Source organism: Neodiprion fabricii, chromosome 6 (assembly GCF_021155785.1).
Source record: "Neodiprion fabricii isolate iyNeoFabr1 chromosome 6, iyNeoFabr1.1, whole genome shotgun sequence".
Taxonomy (NCBI): Eukaryota; Metazoa; Arthropoda; class Insecta; order Hymenoptera; family Diprionidae; genus Neodiprion; species Neodiprion fabricii.
In genome coordinates, this window is record NC_060244.1 from 21,167,178 (window position 1) to 21,193,062 (window position 25,885).

Sequence of the window (25,885 nt, forward strand, 5' to 3'; positions counted from 1 at the left end):
CTGCCCTTTAGACGATCAACCCTTTTACCTTTGTTACAGTTGACTTGAAATAATCCTGACTAAAGGGGGTTAAGTAGAAGATCGGATTTTTAAATTGCCGTTTATCAAGCAGGATTTTGGTGCTTGCTACAAAGGGCGGAATGTTTTGATCATAATCTGATACATTTGTTTATTGTATACGCAACCGTAGGGGTAGCGAAGTATGTGTATTTCATTACTTGAAAGACCCAGTCGAAATTTATCTCCGACAAGTGTGAGAAACAGAAACTTACAGTAACTTACAATGTCATTATTTTCTTAAAAAATTAACTTTGATAGCTAAATGAAAAAATGAATGAAAGTGTTGGATTTTCGCAGAAACTGATTTTAGTTTCTTCGTCGTGGGCAAATGGTTATGCAGTCAAATACAATTAAAAATAATACTATTATTTTAGGAAATCACCATTGTAAGGATCTAATTTTATCGTTGGTTTGAATGAAAATAAAAAAAAAATGGCAAAGTACTTTCATTGATTCTACGCCTGATGGATTATAAAATTATCAAGGCAAAATATTCATTTTCTTGATAGAACTCGAGTAACGTTTTAATGATGTTAATTTGCTTTCTTTATTTTCATTCAATTCTCCATTCGTTTTTATTTCATCGTAATACATTATTATATAAGTATTATTAATCCTTAAAATACAAAACCAAGAAGGTGCCAATGGTAGTTTTAGCCGAATGTCAATACATTCGATTGATTGATAATGAATACATATAATATAATTTTAACGAGAAAACGTGTGGGATGCGTTATATTTTAATACAAAATAATATATATCAATCCTCTGTTATAAGCGCCCGGATAGCTCAGTCGGTAGAGCATCAGACTTTTAATCTGAGGGTCCAGGGTTCAAGTCCCTGTTCGGGCGAGAATTTTTTTAGCATCATAATTACGTTTTTAGAAACATCAGAAACGTCATCACATATGAGAATGATTACATACGAACTTGAAATAATGTATTTAGACGGACTACGAATTCACCGAGAAATATTCATGTTATTACACGGATCAACGTGCGGCGTAGCAGCTTCGTATACGCTTTATCGAACCGCTTCCAAAATGCGAGTGAAACACCGTCGAGGTTTTGTAATCTCTTAAAATTATTTATTTGTTCGTTCTTTACATATTGGTTGGTACAGTAAGAAACTTAATAAGTTGTAAATCAATAAGCACCACAAAGCCTTACAATTTAGAAGGAATAAATGAGGTAAACTATAAATATGTAGAAGAAAATTTCTTTTAAGACGATGCAAACATTCCATTAAGCGAAATATATATTTATATATGTATATGTATTATAAATATGTATCTCGATTAAGGCGCGACATATGTCGCGAAGAAAATTATTATTATCACTGTAATAACTAGTCTCTAAATTACAAGATATTAATAATAATGATATGGTCTTACTAACTATAACTATACGAGTAAATTAATCATTATTATACTAATATTATATTTTCAATAATACATCACAAAAAGCCATGGAAATTTTTATAATTCAGGAATATGGGTGATGTTTTTTGCGTTATTATACTCAACATTATAATTTCTCTGTACCATATTTAAAATCTCTCTTTTTCACGTGTGCCAACTATTCCAGCTTCTAATATTATATTAATATTACTTTATTCATAGGTATTTTAAATATTCATTCTTTTTTAAGGAATTTCTTATTTCTACAAGAATTTTTCAGCATATCGAATTTTTCAGGTAGGTACATCACCATCATTATACCACTTTGATTCATGTTTAATACATACATACAATTTGACGAGGCTTTCCAAGAAATCTGCCCGTAAATTTTACACCCAAGATTCCTCACGTAGCAGAATTCGATCTTACTATTACTTATTAATTGTTTTAATTATTTTTTTTGTTTTTCATTTTATAAAAAGGAACAAAACATCTGTTACAGTGTTCAAACATGAATCATCTATAACCAAAAATAGGAGTAAAAAGAAAAAATGAATAATATTATTGTATAAAGATAATCGTATAGCATATTTTTCTCTTATCTAAATCTTATTTACAGTCAGATCAGTAAATTCATAATTCACTTGAAAATAATTAGAATACTTGAAATAGCTTGCTGCAGATGCTGTTAAAACATTTGTATAACTTTTAGTGTAAGTATATGTCAAGTAAATAATCACTAATCAACACGGGGAAAACCAACAAAGATAATTGCAGATGCTTGAATGTTTTAAATTGCAACCGCGACTTTTGGCAATAGCTAGGCAATAGCTATTTAACAGTATCGCTACCCGTGATATCATATCATGTATAGGTGTAGGTTCCTATTATGCGGCGATAATAAATAATAATTTAATGTATACTATTCGTAGACTTTTACTTTCTAAAATTTATTAATTCTTGTTTTTTTCCTTTCATTTATTTGTATATTCTTTTTTAAATAGGCCATTGTGTTAATGCCTATCTACCTAATTCAACGAACATGTTGTAAGGTATTTCGAACCAGTTACAAGGTATATTCAACGTTTGTATGTAGGTGATCAGTTAATAATTGATAATGATCATTATTACGTCGCACACAGATTCACTAACCTGTGTCAACTATCAATAAAGTTTTAAAACATTAACGACAATTTAGAATATATTCATTCGCTACATATTTTCATCTAAAATCTGTTTATTACCATCAATAATATTACTATTATTATTCATTTTATATATATTCATTAGGAAAGAGTATTCATTTGTTTATTATTTAATCATTCATTTATATATTCCCTCATTCATTTGTTTCCTCATATTAATATTGTATCTTCTTTGTAACGGTAACGGTAATGGGTAATGGTGTTCTTCAGCGCCGGTCTAAAGTCTATTATTATTATTATTATTATCATTATTATTATTGTTATTATTAATTATACCCCGTAACGACAATTCTGAACATTAAAATACTTGCGCCGTTCCGAGGAAAGAGGTATGTATCTAGATTTTCACACTACCATAATTCAAGTTATACGTAACGCTTATGAGAAGGAAATGAAACAAAGAAATATAATATGGTGGAACTACGTCCATTGGCTACTTTGTTATACTGGAACAATCATCCCGAGATCGAAAGACAGTGAGGTCGACTACGACGTTCTTTTTGAATATATTCGAACACAGCATCAAATACTTGAAGTTTCTTAACAATTAAGTCTTACCGTTTCTGTTCACCAGGGCCTTAACTTCATAGGCCAATGTAAATCGAAGTGCTGGCATATTCAATACCTTACCATATCATCTACGTGTCTGTCAAATGTGTTTTTTTTTTTTATATATCCAAGGTCTTCATTATCTAATGTTAGGGTAATATTTCAATGAAAGCCAACCGTTTACACTTGGGCGTTGTGTCATTCTCCGGGATCATCCCACTTGGCTTCTTCCGCTATTCGATCGAAGCAGTCAGAAAGGAACGTATACTGTAAACAGACGCAAAACGAAGCACATGACGATATGCATATATAATTTACTCTTTTTCACTATACTCTAATTTTTATCAGTTGAAACTCACGTAAGGCGTGAAGACTTTCAACCAACGGGGTGGTCTATTGTCCGGTCTTGTGTACTGAAAACAAAATGCCATGCTTTCCTCGTCAACTTCCCACCGAGCTATAGAATTCCATTGAAACTCTACAACTTGTGATTCGAGGGTACCATCCTCCTTGCACGCGTGCAGTTTGAACGCGGCCGCACCTACAGCAGCCACCACATGTCCCTCTTTTCTCGAATCGCACGCACAATGCGGAAATACGACATCGCCATAGCCATTCAATTCTCGTGCCAATTTCAGGTACTGAAACAATATTATCAATGCCGAGATTTTTTAGAATGGCGTAATTTGTGTATTATTGTTGCGTGAAACGTATAAACAATCAGTGAATTTTGATAAAAAGAACAGTTCCTACCGTTGTTTCTCTCTTAAAATTTAAATCCACATACGAGATTAAAGTTCATAACGTTAATGTAACAATGCATTTTCTGAAAAATATCGTTATTTCGCTAATTTAGAACTGTCTGAAATTCAGTAAATCATAATGAAGGAGAACGTACAAACATGTAACAAATACAACTCCTTCGGAATATATCTCAAGTTGTAAGATAATGATTTTCATTGCGTGTTCCGTTACGTTACCCTTACTAACTTCAACCTTCGACTCAGCTTTCAATCAAAACCTTACTTCGTGTTTCCTCGATGCATCTTGTAGAGCTTTCAACTGATACAATCTTTCGCCGGCACTAATATGCCCTCTGTTGACTTCGTCTACAGCCTGCCAAAATATCCAAGTCAGTGACTGTTCACTTAGTGGTCTTGACAGTGTGAATAACCATCTTCTGATCGCCAAACAGGTCGCGCTAGCCGTCGAATAGTTTTGGATGTAGAGAGTGTGCGGATGCTCATGTGGTTGGAGTTTCCGTTCTAAAATTTTGTAATAAATAGTATAAAGTTCCTTCAATCATAACTTGGGCGAAGAGTTCTTATTTTCATTTATGAAAAGTAGATTTTTTGCTTAATTGTACTCTTGAAAAAGTAATAAAATAACTCGGGAGGGGCAAAAACAGACGAGTTTCATCAAAGAAATGATCCAAAACTAGAACAATCAGTTAACAACTCAAAGTTTAGTTTGTTCCCTGAATGTATTGTGATAAAAAATACTTGACGAACTCTGAAGGGTACTGACAATATGTCGATTTTTCCGATTTACATGAACTTTAACAACAAAGAAAACTATTAGTTAACTTCACAAGTTTGCCAAGTCGAACGTACGTATAATTGAAATATCAATTGATAGTAAGTTAGTTAAGAAACAAGAAAGTAGTGATCTTCATTACCAAAACGTAACTCTTTATTAACTCTATAAAAGGTATATTTTCAGGTACGAATCAAGTAAACGTGAAATAAATTTTCTTTACCGAAATTGTACTCGACTATTTCGAAGAGGTAGAAGTACTTTGCTGTGTCCGTATCAAGGCCAACCCTGCAGCATACGGCGTCGTAAACGTCCCTTGCGTTAGCTGCTTTTGCCACAGTCACTGTGACCACCTCTCGATCAGGCAAAAGTACCTTGAGATCAACTGCTGGACCCTGGTCACCGTCTTCTTCCAGGCGATCAGTCAGGAACTCTTGCACAGCGTCGCTTTCCGCGATAACGCGAACTGCGCACACTTTTTCCAAATACTGTTCTAGCCCACGGCGCCTGCCGTCTAATTGCTGCTCGCTCAACCTGCATTAAAAGTGCTTGATGAAAATTGATTCGATTCTAATTGACTTGTCCATTCAGATATGAGAAAGATGGAAGACAGTTGAGTTCACAAAGAGATCTGTTGTTTCAGCGTAGCGCATCATCATGGAATTTTTCATGTCTCATATCTGTGCTGTTTTTTCTATCAATTTAAACACCTTCGAATGCTACAACAATAACAATAACATTAATCCGTCAAAGTTCAAGGTTTAACATTCTTGAACCGTTGAATTTCTGAAACTTTGATACTTTATAGACTTCGTTCAACCGTCGATAAAAATGATGCAAACTCGCATACATATGTTGAACAAGTATTGACGATCAGACGGAATAATTTTTCCACTGCGTGAAATATGAGAATAACTTACTGAAAGGGCCATTTCCCAGGTAACTTCGGGAAATTGAATCCAATGAATTCCTTCTTGAGGGCCATGTGAAGAGCTGCGAATTCCCGATACCGCCGTGAACACAGATGCCTGCCTGCCATGTGTACGTTGAAGACGACATATCGTTCGTGCTTGCGTTCTCGGACGTGATAATCCGGCACGCTAATCGGTAGGGATCGCTTTTCGCTGTAGTCGACAGACGCGTAGCTGAAAAATGGTAACGCAGGCGATTATCACGGTGTTTTACAACGAAAGCCTACCTACTGCACAGTCAAAAATTGTTTTACTTTATAAACTTCGTCTACAATTTTGTGCCAGTCTTACGATAAAGGTGCCGAAAATTCTGAAGCATTCATCTTACGTTTACGATTCATTACATGTACACTGGGGTAATTTTTTTGAGGATTGTTAAAGAATAAATTACGGACTTGTCGAGAAAATTCAGAATATAACAAGGAAAATAAAGTATAGATCGATATACAATGTACATGGTAAATTTGATTAATTGGAGAAGGAAATTATAGGACGGGATGTAGTAATTCAGGGTGAGAAAATTCGAGGACTCACCTCAGGTCCTCGATCGGCTCCAACCTCTCAGCTTCCTGGGGCGTGACGGAGATAACTGTCAGGGTGAGTACATCACCTCCGGATTTTATCAGATCCACGACCTGCTTGTGCGTCGCTCCTTCGACGTTCACGTTATTTCTGTAACAAAGTAAACATGCCTCATTTAATTACGGCTGTCGTCTGTATCATACATATATACGAACAAGAATGGAATCTCGTGTAATGTGCTTACGTATTAAGGTGGTCGGAAAACTGGGACTTGAAAATGTTTTCAATTTTTTTTCTAAACGAACATTTGCAACACTTCGATGTTACATACTTTTCATAAAAATGAAATGATCGGAAATGGATGAATCAAAAGCTAGTGGTATAAATGTTCATTGTCGGTTATATCAAATCGGACAGACTTTATACGTACATAGATTATTTTCCGGCAAATCGGTTTCATAAGTAAGTAAAAATAATATCATACAAGTAGTAAGTAAATCAATGGCAAATTGCAGACTCGGATGAAAAAGTATAAATTTTCAAACATGCGTGACAGAAATATTTATGCGACACATCAATAGAGAATTGAGCATCGCCTGATCCGAATTAAAGAGCTCGAAAATTCTGATCAATACGCAGGTCATACGTGAGTTAACGGTTATAAGAATTTTAATAAGGAGCGTACAGGATAAACGGCGAGAATGCAGATGGTCAATGTCATTGTAAGCGATATGCATTTATATGTGTTGTGTTCAACTGCACCGACTCGACTGTAGATAAAATGGGTGGTTGACGTCGACAGTTGTTAGTGCACATGTGTGCCTTATTTCTAAACTTCGCACGATATCGCTGTAAGGTGAGGTATAGGTATACGCAATATCATTTTTAACAATAATTTATATACACTGGCTGAATGCGATGATGAGATATGATAAAAGACTCTTGCGTCACGTTAGAATAAATGATTAGGTACGTGCAGAGCAACTCATGATTTTCAATTTTACATTATATATTAGAATCATCGTGAGTTTCCAAATTGTAATGTCCTTGCTCGATAATATCTCAAAATAAAACTCGTACGTAATCCGATAAAACGTCACGATTATACAGTATGGTCTGGTGATATTGACCAATTTTCAAATAAAAAGCTGTGTCAGTAGGATATATACATATAATTATACTATGCATACAAAAATAAAACCGGATTCCCTGCGCGGCGATTAAAGTTATCTGAAGAACAGAAAAATACTCCTCGTTAGCAGATAAAGTAATAAAAGAAAAATTAAAATGTTAAAAAATAAATTTGATTAAAGGAAAAATAGTGTAGACTGTTAATATTTTTATATTCCACCTCTCGTGGTATTTTTATACAAAACAAATTTCTCGTTTTTTTTTATTATGTATATAAACTGGCGGCATAACGTTCCTACAGCGTGTTTAAACATGCGCGAATAAATTTTGACAAACTATTAGACAAAGTTTAACGCGAACAAAATATTCCAAAATCCAGATGTGAACCGATCGGAAACGTATAACTGAACTTAATACCCAAAGTAGCGTTTCAGTTGTTGCGTGTATAAATCATCGTCAGTGATATAATATTGCACAAACGTTTGAATTCAAATTCGAGTTCAAAAAATACCAAGAAAAAAAAAAAATAAATAAATAAATAAATAATACAAGACCCACGTTATAGGAATGAATATAAACTCTGCCCTGCTACAAGAAAGCGAGTGGGAAAATTTCCGATCGATAGACGCGTCACTAACATGCACGTTACATGCTATGATATACTTACTCGTTCCCGGATATAACGTCAAGTTGAAAATTTCCATTGACTTGAGTATCCAATTGCCTCAATCGCCGTTTGCTTTTCGCCCAGTCGTACTGAACCGCAGTCACGTGACAAGACAGCATGTCTTACTTTTAATAGATTTGATCTTTTCCCTACCTCTAATCACCACGCGGAATGTCGATCGACGAAATATGCTGTTGTATCGATATTGATGTTCGCATAGATATAACAATCAATTGGAAGGGATCACTCTGGCACAGAGTCTCACGACGTACTCTTCGAATACGCGTAACGTCGACCGACCGCAGAGACTCCGAATTGATAGGCGATAACCACGACGACGGGTGGGATTAGCGCAACACACAATTCCATCCACAATTAGAATAACTCCATACAAAGATGTTCGAGCGCTTCGTATAACGAGAAATACGAATTTATCGAGTGGTCGTCATCTCTTCGAGCCCCTCTCGATTTCGTATAATCTACACTGAGAAGTTTGTGCGTGTAATGTCACATATACGGTGGAGGTGTGTGAAGAAAGATAAACTACTGCGCTTGCGATATCTAGTTCGAGAAAAAATACACCCACGACTCGTGCAGTACGTGTTTGCGTTGTGTGTACTTGATGAACTTTGCAAAAGGCTAACGAAAAAGAAGAAGAAAAAACAAAATACCTTATAAGAAACGAAAAAAAATTAACGCTACAGCAGATATAATATTATCTCTGTATTATAAAGTGCAAATGTTGCGTCATGCAACACGAATTCCATCAAGTTGGCTGATGAAAAAATGTCGACTGAGATTATAAAAAATTGCATAAAAAATAAATATCTTTATATACATGTATGTGTATATATATATATATATATATATATATATATATATATATATATATATATATATATCTGTTCAAAAATGGAATCGTAAAGTCACTTTCGAGTATATATTACGAATAACGATAAATTTTCTCAATATACAATACATTGCAGTGTCGTAATTAAAAAAAAAAAAAAAATCACAAAATAAGTGACATTTACCAACTCTACGAGATTGCAAAATTAGCATAAATCTTCAAGCATCCGAACGAGGTCTGCATCGGTGAAAAGTAGGACCGCGGGTACGATATAAAAACACATACATATCACGCAATTGAATGTTCGTCCTCGACGCGAGATAATTAATTCACAAAAAGATCCTTCTACACCGTGACAAAGGACCAAGATAATTGCGAATGGAATAAGACGTATAGAAAAAAAAAAAATAAAAGAAATAAAATTAACCAAACTTCTCAGTGAAGAGTATCAAGATATATTTTTCCCTGCACGAGCGTGGGAGTAAAAACTTTTTCTAATGTAGTATAACATAATTCACAGTATAGTTTTCCATGCACACTTTCAATATTGCAAGTTTGCGTTGCAGTGTATCGCAAAGTTTCCACGTAGAGATAACACTTTTTGTCGGAAAAATACGAATTACAGTATAAAGAATAGCGAAACGTCGAAAAGTCTGCGGGGGAAAAGTATAACTTTTTGAATATACAAAAGTTTGAAAAGTGAGACGACGGGAATCTGGCCACAAGCAGAATTAGTTTCCTACAGCAAAACGGACACTCTCTTCGGTCGTTCGTTGTATACGCGGTGAGGTTGTGTTTCCTCAAACATCGCGGATTGAAATGAAAGGGTATGACGCCGGTTTCGAAGGTCTCGACGATCGACCGCGTTGAATTCCAAGAGTGAAAGTTTATACTCTCCGATTGGTCGATGAGGGGGGCGCGGTTCGAAATAAGAGTAAATAAATAAAAAAAAAAAAAAATAAAGGAAAAAGAAAAAAGGCGTCGACGATCTACGCGTGTCGTAGAGGCTGAGCCTTCAGCTTATACACGACAAGCTGGAAATGCCAATGCAGAACAACGGTTGAAAAGACAAAGCGGATTTTTCGCTGATTAAATAAGATAATCGATAGCCAAGATAATAATTTTTCACTCAAGCTATTAAAGGACAAAATAATAAAAAAATTTTTTTAAAAACGGCAGGTCAAGGACAGTATTAAGTTGGCATTTTCCACTTTGAAAATACGATAGTGACAGTGGAAGAACAAAGGGGAAGAAAAAAATAAAAAAAAATAAACAGGATTTCAACGTTAATTAATCGTTGCCAGAAGAGTTCATTTACCATTTTCAAAAATCATCCCGATTTCGGACATTCCATCCCTTGGTGGTCAAATCTAGACTGTTATGATGAAAGTTTTTCAAGTTACCTGCGCAAAGGGTGGAATGTCCGATACGGGGATGATTTTGGATGATGAAGACCAAACTTTTTCGCTGCAGCGATTAAATTAGCGAATTATTTCTACAGCCACGAAACGTCGAAAAAATCTGTCGTGTATTTTAGTACTTGCAATTGGCGTTGCTTGGAGCTTAACGAATCTCTGCAGCGTATGATCGCAATTGTCGAGGGACTCCGAGACGCCCGAATCGCCGCCGCAAGGCATAATTTTCTCTCATCATCAAAGGACGCTTTGTCCGCAGGAAAAGATCTGTCGCTTCCGGGTGACGGAGGAAGCCTTTCCTTATTTGTAAGTATATAGGGCGATAAAAATGAGATTGTGATAAGAAAAATGAGGCCAACAAGTGAGATTTGTACTACTAAGTTATACATAAAACGGGCGCAAGTCTGCGGACATGTATACGGATAACGTGTGTATACATATATGTGTAACAAAAGACAAGGGAAAGTCATTTCATACACGTTCGTGATTTCTCTATTTGTACAAGAATTAGTTCTACGGGAGGGAAATTGAGTTTACCAAAAGAAAGAAAAAAATATGTGTGTGGTGTATTCCAAGGTTTATTGCTTCGAATGTTCTTTTCGCGAAATCCACTCGTTATCTATTTTTCGACGGATGAATGAAGTGGAGTATAACAGAAAAAAAGGCCTTAGATTATTAACAAAGGATTGTAAAAAAAAAATACGTGAAAACAAAAGGAACTAATTTATATAAATCAGCTGACAAACGTTTGAAAATAAATGTGACGACGTCAGATTTTTAGATACACACTTACAGGTAAGTATACTCGTATATCATACACTTTCGTTTCGGTTACGTAGAATTACCTGTGACAGAATAATCTTACTCATATCTCAAATTCTTGTCAGACGTAGGTATACACTGATCGTCATGAAGCTAACTCAGAGCTTATCTCGACATCATTCATCGTCACATGAATCAACGCAATCCAAAAACACGTATTGGATAGTGTGATCGCTAGATTTCCGATAGTATTGATTTATAGTTCCATCTTACGAAATAATCAATTTATATACGCAACATTGACCCAAAGACCTCCATTCGTGTTTTGTTTTTCTTATCTTTATAGCACAGTTTTCGAGACATCAATTAATTGCAACAGCCTCGAGTGACGACTCACACGTAAAAATAAATAATTTCATTCCGACTTAGCAGCTGTAGTTATAAATTTTCAGGTGAAACTAACCTCGTTGTTCTTTGTTTTTTATTAGAAATCACCTTGAATTTTAATTCCAGATGCAAATTCAATCTCATTCGTAATAAATACCAACAGTCAAACAGTTAAATACCAAATAAGAATAAAGTAAGTGTAAGCATTGAAATTTTTCTAAAATTATATATTGAATCTACAAAACTACCTTTCTGATTATAAAAACCTTTTGGGAATTGAATCGCATGTACTGTTAAAACTCATTTATTTTATCAAGTACTCTGATCCTTGCAGTTTAAAAACTTTTTTGACGTTTCCTGGACGCGTGCAGTTTTATTTTTATCATTATTTTTTTTTTTCTTTTTGGCAAACGTAGTTCAAAAATCCTCCATCTTTCACCACAGTAATTTTTCAGTTTTCGGAACCGACTTGCACACTTCGCTCGGCCGACTCTTCGCTGTACAAACTCAGGTGAAACCTTTCGAGTGATTGTAAGCCGGTAAAAGCACGCTGGCAGCGTAGCGGTGCTAACGATAAGAACCAACCCCGGCTCTTTTGTTATTATTCTTTTCTGCACGGCCATCCGGGGGGGTCTCATTAGTATCAAGTTTCAGGTTTCGCTCCGTCTGTCGCGAGATTCGTTGTCTGACTGTATAGTATTCGATGCAGTATTTTGCACCATAATATTGCGTCTAAATGATATTCAACAACTATCCTCGCAACAGGTTCTCTGCAAAATTAAATTCACCCATCTCCTTTTATACATATGTTTTACATGTGTATTATGTATTGTACATAGAACAAGGTGATTTACAGCCATTCGCAGTTAATTATCCACCCTCATACGAAGAAGCCTTCCAGCTCTCTTCAGGAAATAATTACGCGATGAAAAGAGGGACATCTGTGTTAACGATCAGCGAACGTCGGGGGATGAAAAGTTGCCGAGTTTGCTGCGTTCAAGACGACGCCTTTGGTATTTGATAGACGAAGGAGGACCAAAGATGCCGGAGGACGGCTGGTCATTGTATGTATAATACACGCGTGCGTGTTACACAAGGAGAGAATATTGAGAAAATGACGCAAGAGTTCTCTGATCTCTCTGCTCTGTCAGTAATCGAATATACCGAGGAGGTCCGATTATTTTATATTTTTCTTTTTTATTTCTACAAATAACGACTAACCGGTTTCTCGTTGTAATCGTACAGTAACATGCGATTATTACAGAATTCGACGTTAAGTCAGATTTCTACTTTTTGGCATTATATGCCAATTTTATTACACAATATAGTTAGACAGCGGAGTTTCATTTATCAGCGCCACACGGCGGTAAATTATTGAACGATCAAAAATATCTATATATTATATAGCATAGCGTTCTACAAACTCTGTTATATCTATGCTTACATGCTATTCTACATATATTACCAGCCGCAGCGTCATAATTTGAACCAAGGAACCAAGGGATATATTGTTGTGACGTAAACCGCATTTGTGAGGTACTTTTTTTTTTTATGCACGATTCGAACGTTGTTCCATCTTCGGAATTCGCACTTGAAATTGCAGATTATCCACATACTAGAATCCATACATATAATTCGATATACATATAATGCCGCATCACTAAACACATTATTGAGCAGCGGTTAAATTTGACCGGTGTGTAAACCAAAAGTGAAGATAAACGATTTTCAGTTGCGAGAAATATTGTCAAAAAAAGCCGTTCAAACTTTCCTATGATCGTGTAATTCCTATTCTATTTCAAAGAATTTTACACAATCTTCGATATTCGATGATAATGCTACATTTTATTTTTTTACCGGAAATTATAGACACCACAAGGTCGAAACGTCCGGTTGGTGGTTTTATAGTTTCTTACATGATAACTCTGTGTTTACATTAGATTCAACTTGTAGTACAATTCAATTGCCTCTTGAGAAACTCAATAGGAAAAAGTTACGTATGCACAGACGGAGTTCTTTGAAAAAATTTTATATGCAGCTCGTGTATATGATTCATAATTGTAGACAATTCAATTATATTTGATATGAATGAGAGATTGACGGTTTAACATTTCGATACTACACAGAGAATTATTCTTAAATAATAACGCGAGATTTTAGTACGTTGATTTATACGCCTTTCACTTACTTATACGATTACTTAGGTAATCGCGCACACGGTGCTTTCTCAGTTTCTGCACAATACGAGAGATTATATATGCTGCACCTTTTATAGAAAGACACCGATACAACATCGTGCCAAAGGCGTAAATAACAGGTACAGATACGTGTGTATACACGCGAACAATTTCTAAATAAAGTATAATTGGCACAGTTATAGAAGCTCCGTCTTTCTTATTCATGACGTAACTGTAATTGTCCAAGTTTAAAGGCTCGCGGTATAATGCTCTGTATAATAAACGTGGCTTGTGTAGCCGGCGTTCCGATCAATGGCGCGATTATTTCCATTCAAAAAATCGTATAGTAATAGACGTATTCGCATCTATACTTACACCCGTATTATACGTATAGTACGTTGGCTGCATGGTTATTTCGATGAAATTCGACCGACTGAAAAACCGAAGTTCGTGACCATCCCCGAGGCTCTAATTATCTCTATGGCTTTGGACTATAGTCGCGGTTCGTTCTGCGGCAGCTGTGCAGGGTTAAATTACCCCAGAAAGTCGGAAAGCGTGCGGTGATCGATGAACACCCACGCGTCATTTCGTCATTATATAGGATACACCCACGTAGATGTCAGGCACTCGGAAAAAATTTCATCGAATCAAACAAATTCTTTATTTATATTTACGAAGCATGTACATACGGTCAATGGAATATTTATAATCGCATTGGAGCTGTTGTTTACTACGGTCGACAAAAAAAAACATTCGACCGTAACGGTTTGGTTAAGTATGTATTGAATTTTTTTTACGAGCAAATTATTATAAATATAAAATTCAATCGATCAAATCAAATAATCTATCATTTTTTTCATCTCAATCTTATTTTTGTAACATGAAACCCATCGTAACAATTAATTTCTTGAAATCTCGAGTATTTCAGCGATATCTATAAAATCGATCGAAGCCTCTACATCGGTACGTATCTACGCAGAACCGCGTCACGTACTCATTCACGTGCGTACTACGGCTTATACATATGTACGAAACTAGAATATACCATAGAAGGTTAATCGAGAAACGTCAGGCGAGGATATCGTGTTATACATATATGCCTTGCAGGTACTGCACGTTACATACGCGAGTCACGGTCACAGGGAAAGTTCTTTCTCCTGTGTTATCAAACGGAAATTGAAACTACGCAAACACACGTCGATTGCTCAAGGGAAGGCTTCCGATTTAGCCAGCCTAAAATTAAAGGGGACGAAGCTCGTCAATTCCCTCTACACGAACGTGGAATCTAAAATTGCTGTTAAACACGCTCGAAATACGGTAAATTATACGTACACCATCGTCATCGTTATCTACAATGGACTGACAGATCCTCGTCTGGAACAAAGCGCGGAAATAAAATTTTCCGCTCAGAGTTTAAGAAAGATTTTTTTTATTGTTCACGTCTACGTCAGAAGTGCGACATATCTGCGGTCGATGCATCATCCGCGAGGTGGAAATGACGCAAACTTCAATTGGCACATCATCTGCAAACTGCAGTTCGGTTTGCATTAAAAATAGTATAATGAATGCGCAGTTGATTATCGCCAATACAATGATAATTATACATCGAAAAGTGAATGATGATCAATTCTATTTGATTCAAATAATTTATATTAATATTCTTTTTACTTTAGGTATGCATCACACATTACGCATATATGTATAGTAGATACACGTTATTCACTAATTAATTGGTTGTTGGAAGTGAAAAAATGTTAACTGACGTTAAAGTGTTGAAAAAAAAAATGTTAGCACGTTAAACAGCGTTGCGGAAGCCGGAAAAGATTGCGGTGACGTTGAATGTTGTAAAATTCAATTCAGGGATAATTACAAATAAAGGAGCGATAGCGAATCGATAATTAACCAGTCGATATTTATTATTCGGGTTATTTTCATCGAGATCAATATAACCATCTCCACGGTATAGATATAATTATGCGTCTATGGATACGCCTACGGTTAGAAATATATCTCGCGTACCGCATTTAAGTGACATGCATGTTGGCGATGAAACTGAGTTTTTGCAGTGTTACGAAACAACACGGTCTGATTGCAAACTCGGTATTATACGTATGCGTGTATATGCGTATGTACTTCCGGTATGAGTGAAATAGAGCTAGTCTTACTGACAATGAGTTTCGGGTGTTAGAAATATTTGGAGTGCAAGGTGAAAAGCGCGTGACGTGCCTCGAACAAACTTTGGACCTTTGTAATTTTTTCACCAATATACGCCGCAAAATATATTATTATATTTCTGGATGTGTATATGAGGCATTCCACACCAAACCGCCCTAAGTGTGACCCTCGCTATCGGCAATTTTTTATTACTTTTAAGCATGGCGTACAGTGTGTGAAAATCAAATCCGTGATCAAAAAAATCTAAAACTCAATGAAAATAAACAAAATCGCCGATGGTGAGGATCAGACGTGGATCGGTTTGGGGTGGAATGCCTCGCATGTAACGCAAAAAAGCTTTTCCGTACATGTTATGACATACTAAATCTGAAACCTTTCAAGACGGCAATGGGAGCGCAAATTACAAGGTAATAATATACACGTGCAGAGTTTGCGTTTGAAAGAAAGTGTTTCGTGCAGGCGTATAATATTGTAACTACACGTTGTATGTATATGCGAATAAAATACAGCCACGCAGCGGACTTTGCGATTTTATAACACGTCATATATGCGATGTAACCCAATCAATCTACACTGCCGCCTCGTCACCTCTTCACCAGAAATAAAAATGCAAATTTAGACGCTGACGAAGCGTGGCGGTGAGCGATTATGAGAAATCGTGTGACAAACGCAATATTTATCTGCGATTTTTATCACCAATTACAACATCCGAACAATTCTGACTCGTTAAAATTTCTGATTCAGAATATCCGTCCAAAATATTCGCGGATGAATTTGTCCTCGGCAGCAGAGCCCAAAAATTTTCCCATACAGTGTCAATTGTTAAACAAATCTGAACAGGTGAATCAGTGGCGTTATTTAATTTGGCGCTTATCTCGTTACTCGTAATAAAGATTAAACGATGTATCATTCGGTCAACACGCTCAACCTTATTCCAACCGTGCAGTTCGCACTATCATACGATTTATATTTTTAGTACGAACACCGGTTACCGCAATTGCGCGATGAAGTTAAAAAGAGAATTTCACACGTGAATCTTTTTTAATGCGAGGTTGCGATTCTTTCTTTCTTTTTTTTTTTTTGAAATTCCCCTCTCCGTTTTCCCGTGATTGTATGCAGATCTTCTTCTAATATATAATATACAATTATACGGAGGATTAAGTTGATACAAAAATTTTTCACCCTTCGATGCATGAAGACGCCACGATTATGTAAAACCTTGTATATTTTCACCCCAGTTTCTTAATTAAAAAAATAACATCGATACGTCGTTACATGCGAATACCTTATCAGATTTTCAGTCGTAAATTCATCAAACCTACGTTAATAAGAGTTTGAAAAATTCTATATTTCTTTATGCATATTTAAAATAAAGGAGCGGTAAAATGGAAGAATAAAAACAACACGTGTCGTCGGAATTACCGGGTGAGCCTTGAACGCGTTCGTTCTTCGCCCTTAACTCAGGCTGAAGTTTGCAACTTTATTTTAATTACGTATCTATGGAAAAATTCGTAATTCAGCAACTTTAGGATAACTTGAAATTAAGTAAACTGTTAATACAGCGTATCAACAAACTCAGATTTAGTAAATTCAACATTTTCAAGTATTCTAAAGATGCAAAATAGTAATTTTTATTTCAACGTTTCGATACGTTGACGTTACCAACTTCAGCCTCGTTCCCTTAAAACCAGCACAGCTATGGCCTTGTCCTCCGCACCCGTTCAATGAAATCGTTTATCAAAGGTTTTATCGACACGCGGGGAGTCGTTGTCAAAAGTACATACGCACACACATCCACGTACGTTACATATATGCACACCGAATTACATGTATATAAACGCTGCGTAATTACTGCTGCAGCCCCTGTCAAACACGCGTATACATCAATTCATCCTTCAGACGGGCTTATGAATTATTTTTATTATTAATAATAGTAACAATAATGACGATAGCTTGTGAGAAATTTTGGAGAATTTCATCAAGCATATACTTCAACGCCTTATTATTGTTTGCTCCTTCTCCGTTCGTGTACATCGTTTTTAGTTTTTTAATTTTTTTTAAATCTATCTGTTCAATATGTTTTTTTTTTTTTACCTTCTTCAATACAAAACATTCAAGAAAAAAGTCTACATTCTTTGACCTCGCTGTCGCGCATACACCCGTTTTATCTCAAGAGCCGATGGAATGCGGAACTGCAATGTCACGATAAAGTACAAGACACGTTCGCGTTTCTTTTCACCACGTCATCGCCTCGTGTCGTTGTTAAACGTATACATGTAGAATACAATTGCGGAGAAATATTTCAAACTCGAAATTCCGCAACGTAGATAACTAAAGAAATTGTAATCTCATTTCGATCGAACGATATCTCGTATTGCTGTATGCGGTAAATTATAATATGCGATATACAGTTAATTGAATTGCTTGTGTTGACGAATTCATAGAAATCAGCTGTATTTTATCAGAATGAAATGAGGAAGACTGTGCACAATTGATTCGAATCGAATTATTTTGTTTGTCTTAGGATAGTTTATCTTAAGTGTTTCGAGTGAATTAATGCTTTTCCTGGAGTACTACTTTTAGATTAGATAGCAGTCACGTTTAGTTGCATATTATAAAAAACAAAATGCCAGAAGAAAGACAGCTAAGAAAATAAAAACGCTTCGTTATCACGTCTTACAATATCTAGACGCAGCTATATTATTATACGATATATACCGCGCTGCAAGGGAACATGATTATTTGATAATTGAAGCAAAACAATTGTAAGTATCCGTTGATAACGGTGGTAAGTGACACAAAAATGGAAAATGCAAAAAGACGTGATTATATTTGGACATGTATTGACGGCACGAGTCGTTGAAAATCTTTATAAATACCTTTGAGTGCTGAATTTCAATTTCACTCTAGAGAAACTTGACTACGTGAAATTGCAGCAATAAGCTTTACACAAGACGATTAAAGTTTGGAATAAATCCAACGGACGAAAATGTGCGTGCATGATAAAAAATTAAACGAAAAGAAAGTACTTCGATGAAAATTGAGGAATATTTTGTTTTCAATTTCACCAAGACGCCGTTTTTCTCTTGAGGGAAATAAGGATATCGGATGAGTTTAAAATGTCTGGAACTAAGTTACCGAAAAACCGTATTTCCAAGGTGACGTCGCACCTCTTTGAAGTGAAAACATGAACCGCGACCAGCGAATTCCGCATCGCGAAGTTTCGCAGCGTCCGCACGTGTGCGTTATAATATCTATATTCCCATAAAAATTGTGTCACATGCAATTCTGGTCGACCAAGGTTTAATGTAAGTACGCCGCATCGCGAGGATCGACCCCGTACCTACCTTCTGCATACGTACATTATATGATCCGTGCCCTGACTGCAGCACTTATGATTGACAACGTGATTGCGGCATGACCTGAATATCAATTTGCAGATTAAAGGTTCGTGGTCCGGTTACAGCTATTACCGCGTTCCATATGCAATTCAACCATTTGTACTTTTCATCTTTCCAATAACAGGAAAATGTAATACGGTAACATTACGTGGGTATCGTATTTAGCTGCGATTTGCGACATTGTTGAAAAATGACTAAACGACCATGAGTTCAAAGTTACACAGAAAGCTTGACGTAAAATCAAAACAACTGAAATAAAATCGACATATTGCGATTTTTGAAAAAGGTTGCGGTCAAACAGTTTCCAGTTGGTAAGAACAATTATTGGTTTCTTTCGCTTTATTCACGGTTTCGATACCGAATTTCAGACAAGCCTCAAGTTGGTAACGAAACATCCATGGAGTAAATAGTTGTACAATTTTAGAACGACTTTCAAGGAGTTGGCATTTTAAGATATGAACATATTTCCTTTGTTATAATTTACTAGCTGAATTTCAGACAATCCTAAGGACGAAAACTAACGATTTTGCTAAACGTGTCTCGTTAAAGTAAAGTCATTAACTTCAACCTCGTAATTTCAAGTAATCTTAAAGAGTCGCGAAAACCGTCATGATTCTTCTCTAAAAACGAATCGTTGACCAACAATCAACGTTGCAAACTTAGACCCAGTGCAGCACAATTGGAGTGAGAAGGTTGGTGAAACGGATTTAAATTCCCGATTAAAACGGTCCCAAGATGCCTCTGGCTATCTATCTTTGTCCGGTGCGCTGTCGCATCGTCCAAAGACCGAATGCCATGTGCATCTGCTTGTGCGGATACTCACACATGACCACCACGTTTTCCCTCCTCCTCGGTATATACGTACATGTTATTGGAGGAAGAATCGTTGTACGCGCTCGGTTCGTTCATTGTCTACGACTATTACAGTGTACGTTAGATCGGATTGTTTGGCTCCTCGAGACTCGCGGTTAAACGATCGTTCGCAAGGTCATGGACCTCTGCACCAAGAAGCAGCATCCACGAGGATCGACGGTCACTCGGGGTCCGTCGACCGGTTTCTCGACGATGTGTAATTCCCGCTGCATTGCGCTCTTCCATTCCTTCCTTCCTTCCTTCCTTCTCGCGAAGCATAGCCGGTACTTATCGTTGGAGTAATTCGAGAAACGCGTTCTCCAAAGTGTAGAAACGAATTTACAGCGCCGTCGGCGCGGGGAAAAAGGTGGAAAAGAGGTGAATGAATTACTCCAGGAGTAACAACGATGATTAGATACGAGGTACACGCAGCAAAGATCGAATGATCTATACTTTATACACGTACAGAGTATACCCAACAGATTTCTTTACACACACGCGCGACTTCTATCGGCGATGAAAGAGAAGAGAGTGTATAACTGTAGATGCAAAGGAATGAGGCTGACCGCTGATTGCTCCCAGTGAACCTCTGCAACGGTCGATTGTATTACAAATGAACACGGGCAGCAGACACGGATCTACCTAAATGTAAATGTATGTTCATTTACATACCTAAACGTATAAATATATACATATATGTAATAATTGATTTCGTTTAAACTTATTTTTCACATACGAATTTATCTGTTTATACCGCGTGTATGGACATACGTACGCATGTAGATATGTACCTACAACGGCCGACGATGATGCAGGAGGAGGCAGAAAAGCGACGTATATGCGAAAACAGATTACGCAAATCTGCCGCCTATTATTTCCGTGGGGGCGGATTCGGATCGCGATGATCGACATTCTTTGGACTATTATTAGATAATTACCGCAATAACATCGAGTTACATATAATTTAGCAGCGTATGCTGTATGCATTCGTGATTATTAATATCGCAGGTATCGAATAAGTTCGATAGGAATACAGGCCAGTAAAAAAAAAAATAATATTTTTTTTATTGAGATTGTATTCAAATAAATAAATTTTTATTCTATGCCTCAGATAATAACCGAAATCTTTATTTATTACTTATAAAGTTTGCTTTTGTCTTTTTTATGTTGGTAAATAAGTCTTGGAAGTTTTTGGTCGATAGCTATGACCTAAAACTTTTTGTTGACTCGTGATTAATTATTATTTTTGAAGTGATTTCAGTGCGAAACTGAAATTTGTTTAATTGTTATTTACAATCGATGTTTGAGAAAATATATAATGTTTCTTAAAATCGGAAATATCGTTCTGGTTTCTACAAAGGCAAACTTTATCTGATAAAATGACTTTTTCTTTTATTAGTTACGTGGAAGAAATGAAAACTTGACATCTAGAAAGAACCGATACCCAAAATTCGTGTTTACCGGTGTAATCAATCAATCGATATGGGAAAGTGTGTGTATGCAATGCGTGTGACCGCAGCCATGGTTTGTACAATACATGTACAGCTCGTAAAAACCATCTGTAGAGATAAATCGATACGTACTTTTATACATTATAGTATACAGATATATATTGTATTATATTATGAATACCATACTATAATACTATACATATTTATATACATATACACATAAAAACATCTGTCAACAATTAACCCAGGTGACGTAAGCGAGCGGTGAACGTCTCTGAGTTCCCGGAAAATTATTCCTACGAGAATAAAAGTAGAGGAGAGAGTAAATTGTCGTCATCGTAGATCAACGGAGAAAAAAGGGGACGAAGAATATTGTTTGTTTGTCAGATACGTACGCGTTTTTATTATTATAACGGAACGCTAATGAATGCAAGTGATGACCCCGTACAAACTGTGCAACGTACCTACTCTGGGATACGACGTGAATGAATAGCCGCGAGTAAAGCTGAACGACGTGAAATAATTGTCGTTAGGTAACGTGTATTATACACACCTATACGTTACTCTCGCTCTTCGTGTCTGTCACGCATTGCTTGCTGCTGCACACGATAGTAGATACATTTACGTTTATTTACGAATCTGCATGCCGACCTAGGCATTGAGTGTATGAAAATAAATCCGTAATTTGATTTGAGAGGAGAACGCTGTACTCTGGATGCTGTGGTTAACTGCATATATTAGGTCGGAGGTCCAATGGGATGATGATTTCACAGGTGAATAATAGCTTATAGGAATTGTGTGAACCCGAGAGGGAGATGGAGTGAACGGTAAATATTACTCGTTTCATTGAACCTGGTGCTGGTGCTGTCTGTCTATGTCTGTCTGCCCGCAGGAGGAGGAAATGTGGAAATACCTATGAGGTTGTTTAGCAACTGACGTAAGACAGTGAGTGCGAAGTTTAATTAAAAAGTCGTTACACATTCCGTATATTTTAATAGAAATCATTCGAGAAAGTCTACCTGTGCAACACGCACGTACGAATTATAACGCGGTGCGGTACAGCCTCGGTTTACTTCACTCGGTGAGCTAAACATCATCTTACGCCGGTTGAACGATCAGATCCGTTTAGCAAGTTGAAATAATATAAGAAGAAAGGAATGAGACAGGTAGAAAAATGGCTTCAGGTGAACCGAGAAACGGTGAAAGATAATATTACAAGAATTCAACGAGACGAGGAAACGAAGCTTTCGTTCATCTCATCGGTTAAAAGTTTCGAGGTCCCTTATTTTAACGAAACTCATCGAGTCGAACGGATATCGTTGCACGCTGTGCTTATATACATATGTTATCTTCGCTCTCCCCGCAGCCGAGGGGGACAGTCTTCTTTTATAACTAATGCCCACCTATACCAAGGCCGTAAAATCAGTGTATCTATATGTATACGGTGCAACGATTAACAAGGATTGAAAGAATGCGTGCTTACAATAACATCGCGGACAACGACGAATGAATTTCATTACAACTATGCGGCGCTTCGCCTTCAAGAGCGAATGAATGATTTTCGAGCAGAGGTTTACAATCGTTACAAAAGGCTCCCTTAGCCTTGAAAGGTCGAACTTAGCTGTGGAATCAAATCGGCGTCCCGTTCTAAATGAAAACAACAGACGGTGCTCGTCGGCTTTCGATGCGAGCCGAGTAACAACGATAAGCGGTCAAAGGGTCTCAGTTTTAATTTACTCACACTTCGAGGATCCTGTCACCCTTGCGTACTCCGGCCTTCTCGGCGGCTCCTTGGGGTAGCACGGCGCTGACATGTTGCAGCGGTGCGTAAAGCTCCCCGTTGATGCTCCTCAGCTGTCCACCTTCGCTGACTTGACCGCGCACGTTGAAACCGAACCCGGTTTCCGTTTTGTATATCGTAACGCACCGCGGCCCCTGCGCGGAGGGATTCACCGAGGGACTCGGGTGCTGCGGCACCCGCCCGTTGTTCATCACCGTCACTGTTGTGTTCATTCCGTCATCCCTCGTAGACGGACGCTGCACCTCCGACTCGCAGTCCGCCATCTTACAATCTGCCCACCCATTGATATTTCCCCTTGGCTAAACCTGGATCGCGCATGCGCGATTCGACGCCGAAGCGACGCTGGCGCTAATTGACGGCGAAACGGTGAACCCGACCAACCGCGCGCCGTTCGATCGCTTGATTCGAATTAAACGCATTCTCGACGTTCTCATACACGCCTACGTATCATTACAGTACAATTTTACGACACCCCTATTTTCTTATTCTAATCGTTGTAGGAAGGGTCACTGGTAGTCTAAATCCAGAGTTTCGAGTACGTTCCGCGGTACCTTCGATAACCATATCGAATTTATTGGGGAATTTGTTTTCGTCGAATAACTCGTCCGTTTTCAACGTTTGATTAAAAATTGTCGTAACTAAACTTGTAGGATATTTAATTAACTTCAACTTTGGTCGCTGGGATTATTATTTTTTTTTTCTACGATCGATATTTTTCGACCTGAACAATAAGTTTGAGATGGGAGCCGAAGCTACTTCCGAATCTGGTTGAAATTCTGCTAAACTATCAATGATCCCCAACGATTAGAGAACAAAAATAAGGGTGTCAAGGAATTGCATTGAGGTGTTATTTTTTGTTCATAGCAACTGGGTTATTAGAAACCAGCATGTTCTTTAATACTTATGTGTGGGATTTAAATAAAGACTATAAAATGAAAATTCAGTCAGTTTACAGCTAAGAGAGGGCCTCTATCACTTTTTATTTAATCCGCTATAATTTCAAAATTTCGCGACAGTACTTTATAAACAACGCAATTATAACTTCTTTTTTTATTAAACTATGGATAAAATTCAAGTAATAATGGACTGATATTATTACGGATTTAGTATTTATTTAGAATATTTACAACAGTTTGTAACATCCACATACAAAACGACGCGTATAGACAGATTTCTAAGATATAATAATTATATACGGTTAGGTAGCATTTTTATCATTTATGCAGTGTAGTTCTATTTGTGTATTATCTGACTTGCATGTAGTAACAAAGTAACTTTCACCTTATATAATCTTTTTGCATCGGGCAGATATTTAATTTTTGTATTTATAATATTGCGGGTATTGATCGGGCTGACGCATCTTTAAATATTAACAGCGTATCATCATTTTACTCTTTAATTTTCAATTTGTTTCTATATTGTATTAGGTAGGAGTAGTTGTTTTCTATATCCACAATACTGATCCGAACAACAAGATATCTGTTAAAACGCGATGAAAAATTTTTTGTACCCATGAAATTAGAAATTAGAGACAGTGGGACAAATAATAATGTCCCGTGACGTGCATGGGTGGGTAATAACTGTGAGTTATTGTCATTTCGAAGCCATTCCTCTCTGTTTTATCTGAGATTTGATAATACTCCAATCTTTATTGTATATGCATATCCGTTTATACTCCGTGCATCTACTCGTGTAATTCATACACAGAGAGAATGGGAAGATAGTTAATTAGTCTAAATATCATTTTCATTCATGATACGTAATCCGTATAATATACGTACACCTAATGGAGTCATTTGCGATTTTTCTTAAAGTTGTAGTGCGGTAATTCGGTCGCCAATAAAATACTCACATTCTTGGTATGGGAAAGAGACTCCTCGCTTAATTTTATAACGCCTTTACAAGTTAAAAAGAAAACAGAACACATTTTCCGAAATCAACAATGACGTAGACAGATGAAATGAATTGTCCTGTTTCTTCATCGTTCGATTTAATTGTTCGTAACTTAAATTGTCGGCGAAATTATCGGCCTAAGAGGTAGAAGAAAACACGCTAATTACCCCACACCGAATACGTAAATATTTGAACGTGTGTTTAAACGATTTTCTTCTGTTATAAATTTCATGTCATTATGAGGTATTATTTAATTGAATTCATGGTGAGCGTAGGTACGTATACTGTATGTAGGTAAAATTTATAAAGCACGTTAAATATCGATATACTTGTATTGATTAACCATAGCATTTTTATAGATTGCAAAAATATCGGAAGTCTGATAAAAATAATTTCGAGCTCACAAAGGGTTTATTTATTGATTTTTTTTCTTTTTAAATTAATATCACAAATTGAATTAGAAATGATCACGATTTGCGTGATGAGTAACGACGGTACTGTACTATATATTCGAGTAGTGAATCATTTTTTGTTTCAACAATTAATTGATATGACAATCAACATTCAAAATCACAACAATGTTATAGTGTTTATTATTCATTGGTTATTAATATATTGATTTTCAAAGCGTCTGCAATTTTATATGTTCAGCCAATGGGGTATTTAGTGACATGGTAGTA

The 25,885-nt window shown here is 36.6% G+C and overlaps 1 protein-coding gene and 1 non-coding gene across 3 annotated transcripts; one reads left to right on the forward strand and one right to left on the reverse strand.

The window, feature by feature from the left end:
* The first annotated feature begins 839 nt into the window (after nucleotides 1-839).
* Nucleotides 840-912, forward strand: Trnak-uuu. Its single transcript has one exon. It is a non-coding gene; the product is annotated as a tRNA-Lys (tRNA).
* Nucleotides 913-1,122: 210 nt separating this feature from the next.
* LOC124185511 (sorting nexin-27) lies at nucleotides 1,123-23,585 on the reverse strand. Of its 2 annotated transcripts, none has more exons than XM_046576365.1 (7): nucleotides 23,253-23,585; nucleotides 6,256-6,393; nucleotides 5,671-5,895; nucleotides 4,974-5,284; nucleotides 4,241-4,479; nucleotides 3,574-3,855; nucleotides 1,123-3,481 (listed from the first exon to the last, which is right to left on the reverse strand). In XM_046576365.1, exons 1-7 carry the CDS (start codon nucleotides 23,573-23,575, stop codon nucleotides 3,413-3,415), a joined length of 1,587 nt encoding a protein of 528 aa, XP_046432321.1. In that variant the 5' UTR covers nucleotides 23,576-23,585; the 3' UTR covers nucleotides 1,123-3,412. The 2 variants fall into 2 exon arrangements, with proteins under 2 accessions (XP_046432321.1, XP_046432322.1); XM_046576366.1 differs by lacking the exon at nucleotides 23,253-23,585 and adding an exon at nucleotides 8,042-8,188.
* Between the last annotated feature and the right edge of the window lie 2,300 nt (nucleotides 23,586-25,885).